The 4,414-nt window shown below is 38.8% G+C and overlaps 1 protein-coding gene across 1 annotated transcript in view; it reads left to right on the plus strand.

The window, feature by feature from the left end:
* LOC104702046 (monoglyceride lipase-like) overlaps nt 1,099-4,414 on the plus strand; it is a 10,167-nt gene continuing 6,851 nt past the window's right edge. The window contains exons 1-7 of the mRNA XM_010417860.2: nt 1,099-1,985; nt 2,847-2,885; nt 2,984-3,054; nt 3,664-3,728; nt 3,826-3,915; nt 4,015-4,107; nt 4,188-4,229. Coding sequence (XP_010416162.1) covers nt 1,486-1,985; nt 2,847-2,885; nt 2,984-3,054; nt 3,664-3,728; nt 3,826-3,915; nt 4,015-4,107; nt 4,188-4,229 — 900 coding nt within the window. The 5' untranslated portion in view covers nt 1,099-1,485. The remainder of the gene's footprint in view (nt 1,986-2,846; nt 2,886-2,983; nt 3,055-3,663; nt 3,729-3,825; nt 3,916-4,014; nt 4,108-4,187; nt 4,230-4,414) is intronic.

Raw genomic sequence — 4,414 nt, forward strand, 5'->3', positions numbered from 1 at the left:
CCCCCCCCTTTGCAGGCAGAGCAAATCGCAGACTCAGTCAAGTGTCGACGAAATCTTTCTGCATTGGTCATAATAACCTGCCTCGCAACAAGCCATAGAAACACTCTCACCCTTTCTGGCACTGCAACTTTCCAAATCCGATCATAAAACTTCCCCATGTCTTGTTCCAAGACCTCTCGCCGCGTCAACTGTGCATACACAGATTTAACAGTAAAACGACCATCAACAGTCTCCCCCCACGCCATACAATCCTTCGCACCTGTCACCTTATCCAACATTACTGCAGACAGTTCAAGTATTTGGTCCTGCTCTAGAAACGGTGATATCTTGGCCCAATCCCAGCCAATCCCATCAGACCATAGGTCACTAGCCACTACTCCCTCATACCCGTCTTGTAGGCGACCAAAGCTTGCCTCAATTAATGGTCTCTTCGTCACCCATCTATCAGTCCAGAATCGTATTTGCCTCCCATCTCCGACTGCCCAGCTCAAATCCTTAAAAACCACTTCCCGTAATCCCATACACACGCTTCTCCAGGTAGAAGACCAATTACTCTTCACAATAGTTCAATGAGAATCCCGAGTCGTTCCAACTTTGTATTTAGCTCTCACCACTCTCGCCCATAAACTAGTATGATCATGAAGTAACCTCCACCCTACTTTAGCAATCATAGCTTTGTTCATCTTACATACTGTTTTAACCCCTAATCCCCCTTCTTTCTTAGATAAACAGACCTTGTCCCAAATCAGCAGATGCACCTTACGCTTCTCTGCAGTGGAGCCCCACAAAAAGTCACGAGATATTCGATCGAACTTGTCCAAAGTATAAGTAGGCAACTTAATCACACTCGTTGTATGGATAAGAATCATTGAAAGTTGGTGATTGAAATGTCTCAAATTTAAAAATTGAAGATTTTTATGATATTTTTTTCGTAAAAAAATATGTAAAATAAATAAAAATGTTAAATAATTAATGACTTTACACGTGTAAAGTCTGGAAGAATCTACTCGGCTTCTCTCGTCCCAAAGCTACGAACGAAGACAACTCTTGCAAGTTCCCAAAACAAAATATCACAAAAAAAAAAAAGAAATAAAATAGTAATATTTTGGTTCATTTCCTTTAAAAAGATAAAATTATTCTCTCGAATCCTTTCCTTTTACCATCGTCTTCTTCTTCTTCCTCTTCATCATCAGCTATATTATTATTGTAAAGCTCTGTTTTTTTTGTCTGTTTTGTTTATAATTATAAACAGAGGAACCCCCCCCCTAAATTTGGATTCTCCCATTCAAAGCTTTCTCTCATTTCACTAATTTTGGAGAGGGAAACAAAAAAAAAAAGAAAAAAGTCTTTGTCTTTTCATTTTCTGATCCATTTGCCTTTGGTTTATGATCTGTTCAAGTAAAAAGAACAATCTTTAATCGCTGCTAGAATATATTTTTTTGAAAAATCAAAGCTTTCCTACGATCATCTTCATCGTCACCGTCAATGGCGGTGGAAACAATGTCGATGGGATCAGATTCTTCATCATCATCATCAACTTTGATTCTAACATCAGGAGCAAGCGGTCGCGTCAGGGTACTCTTCTCCATGCGTGAGCTCAAGCGTCTCGTCACGTTCATCCAATCTCTTATCCTCTTCCTTCTCCTTCCTTTTCGCGTCGTCGTTTGGCGCCGGAGAACCACGGTGGTCATCAGAGACGATAAGCAGCAGGAGAGGAAAGTCTGGTCTCCTCCTCAGATCGTCGTCAGGAAGAGGAACATCGGTGGCGAATCCGGTGGTGCGAGCGTCTCCGTCTCCCCTCCTTCGGTCCCTGCGGCTGTGGTCGATGAGGAGGTTGCGGTTAGACGAGAGCTAGCGATTAGACGAGTTTTGGAGGATGAAGGCGGCGATGGAAGCTCCTCCGTCAGAGATTTCTCGCTCTTCACGACGAAGAGAGGTGATACGTTGTTTACTCAGTCTTGGTCACCTCTTTCCCCTAATCACAGGTACATCCTCGTTTACACTTCTAATATTTTTAAATTTTAATATGTTCATATCAATATATCATTTACGAAATGTTCTTCATTTGTTTAGATGCTAACCTTAATGTTTATGTAATTAGTGTTTGTTATTTAGAAAACATTTATTTTGGAGTCGTCTCTGCTCAGTGGTGCTAAAAGAAGATATTTGTTGTGTTTTACATTTCATGTAACGTTTCTTTTTGGCATGTGGTCCTATTTTTGATGAGATCTTTTGGATTTCAACTTGAGAGTTGTTTAATATTCAAGTGGTGGATGTGGATCCCCATCTATCTATAGATATTATATATTCCTTGCACTTATTATATTCGATTAGTTTGCTTAACCCGAGTGTCATCATATATTTTTGTTGAGCTAAATTAACCATTAATACTGGGATGGTAATCTATCAAGTATTAAGAAATAGTTTTAGTTGGTAAGCATTTTATGAAGTAAAGATGAATCAGATTTAGTTGGGAAAGTGAAGAAAAATATTATTTTTGCTTGTCAAAGTGGTTTTGAAGGATCAAAGTATTATATATATAGATATAAAGAGAAGAGGACTTTGTCAATAGAGGCAATGTGGTCTAATGTTTCTTGCACACTATCACTTTCCTTTTCTTTTTATATGATTTTCATACTTCTGAGTTTTAATAAGCTTTATTCTGAGTTTTATTCTAACAACCTTCAATCATTTTCTTGCACACTATCACTTTCCTATTTTCTTATATGGTTTGAAACTCTTTTATATGTGTCTGAGTTACTAAACTAATCTGTGTTTTATTCAAATTACCTTCAGATCATTTTTTTTTTGTCTGGTTTTTCTTATCTTTCTATATGTTCTTGCAGGGGACTTGTTGTTCTGCTACATGGACTAAACGAGCATAGGTTTGAACATCTTTCTCTAGTTATGCACCATTTCCTTTGATTATACTTTTCTTGGCACTAGGAAGCTTGACATTAGTTTATTTTCATAATTTTGACAGTGGCAGGTATAACGATTTTGCAAAGAAGCTAAATGCTAACGGGTTCAAGGTCTATGGAATTGACTGGATTGGTAAGCCAACTTCTCTTTCACCTTTTGTTACTGTTTTGATGTTCATTTTAGCTAAGTAGCTTCGGTAGACTGTAAGCATGTACTGTCTTCTCCTGGTCTCTCATTTGTCATATAGGTCCAGTAGAAATTCTCTTCCTCGCATATATAACAAAGTACAAACCTCTACATTGATGATATCTTAGGTTGTCATGTTAAAGTCTTGGTCTTGAACATTTGGTGGGATGTTGAAACACGTCCTTGATGGCTAGATGCGGACCTTAGTACCTTAATAAACGCAAAAATATGAGTGTGTGTTTACGATGTAGCTGTTTCATACTTTAATAGGCTAGATACGAAACTCTTCAACCATACCTCTCTGTGTTTGGATGTCGCAGGGAATATTGTGATTTTTGTTGGGGTGGTGCCTAATTCGTGTGGAAAGGTGACACATGAACCCATCTTTAGCTTTATACTTCTGACAACTTAGGAACTGTGATTTATAATATTCGCAGACAATGTGAACATCTCTGAGATCTTCCTATATAGCCTTCTATGACATCTCCCTGAATGATAAGCATCCAAATCTGTAAACTTGACTGTGAAGATCCTTTTTTGGTTTCAATTGAACAGGTCATGGTGGAAGCGATGGACTTCATGCTTACGTTCCTTCCCTCGATTACGCTGTTGCAGATTTGGTATAGCTCTTTCTCTCTTTTTATATATACAAAGTCTTAGCTCCTGTATCGGTTTCCTTGTTGCTGAATAAACTCCCGCCCACCATCATATTTTCAGAAATCATTTCTGGATAAGGTATTTGCAGAGAATCCAGAGCTCCCCTGTTTCTGCATTGGACACTCAACAGGAGGAGCAATCATCCTCAAGGTAACTGACATCTTTGTAAGCCATCAAGTAAACATTGTATTCAATCAACCAAAACTACAAAATTCTAAAACAATGTTTAAAAAAAAAATTGAAGTGCAGGCTATGATGGATCCAAAGATTGAATCTCGAGTTTCAGGCATTGTATTGACTTCACCAGCTGTTGGAGTCCAACCATCCCATCCAATTTTCACAGTAGGTTAATTCGAAAGTCATAGTCATTACACGTTTTCAGACAATTCTTAACAATCTGACAAGTTCTCTGTTTTCAACAGGTTCTTGCTCCAATCATGGCGTTCCTCCTGCCCAGGTTCCAAATAAGTGCAGCTAACAAGAAAGGAATGCCAGTTTCTCGTGACCCCGCAGCTCTCGTTGCCAAATATTCTGACCCGTTAGTCTTCACGGGATCCATCAGGGTTAAAACCGGGTACGAGATCCTTAGAATCACTGCTCACTTGCAACAGAACCTGAACAAAGTGAAAGTTCCTTTTCTTGTGATGCA

This window comes from Camelina sativa, chromosome 7, assembly GCF_000633955.1.
Source record: "Camelina sativa cultivar DH55 chromosome 7, Cs, whole genome shotgun sequence".
Taxonomy (NCBI): domain Eukaryota; kingdom Viridiplantae; phylum Streptophyta; class Magnoliopsida; order Brassicales; family Brassicaceae; genus Camelina; species Camelina sativa.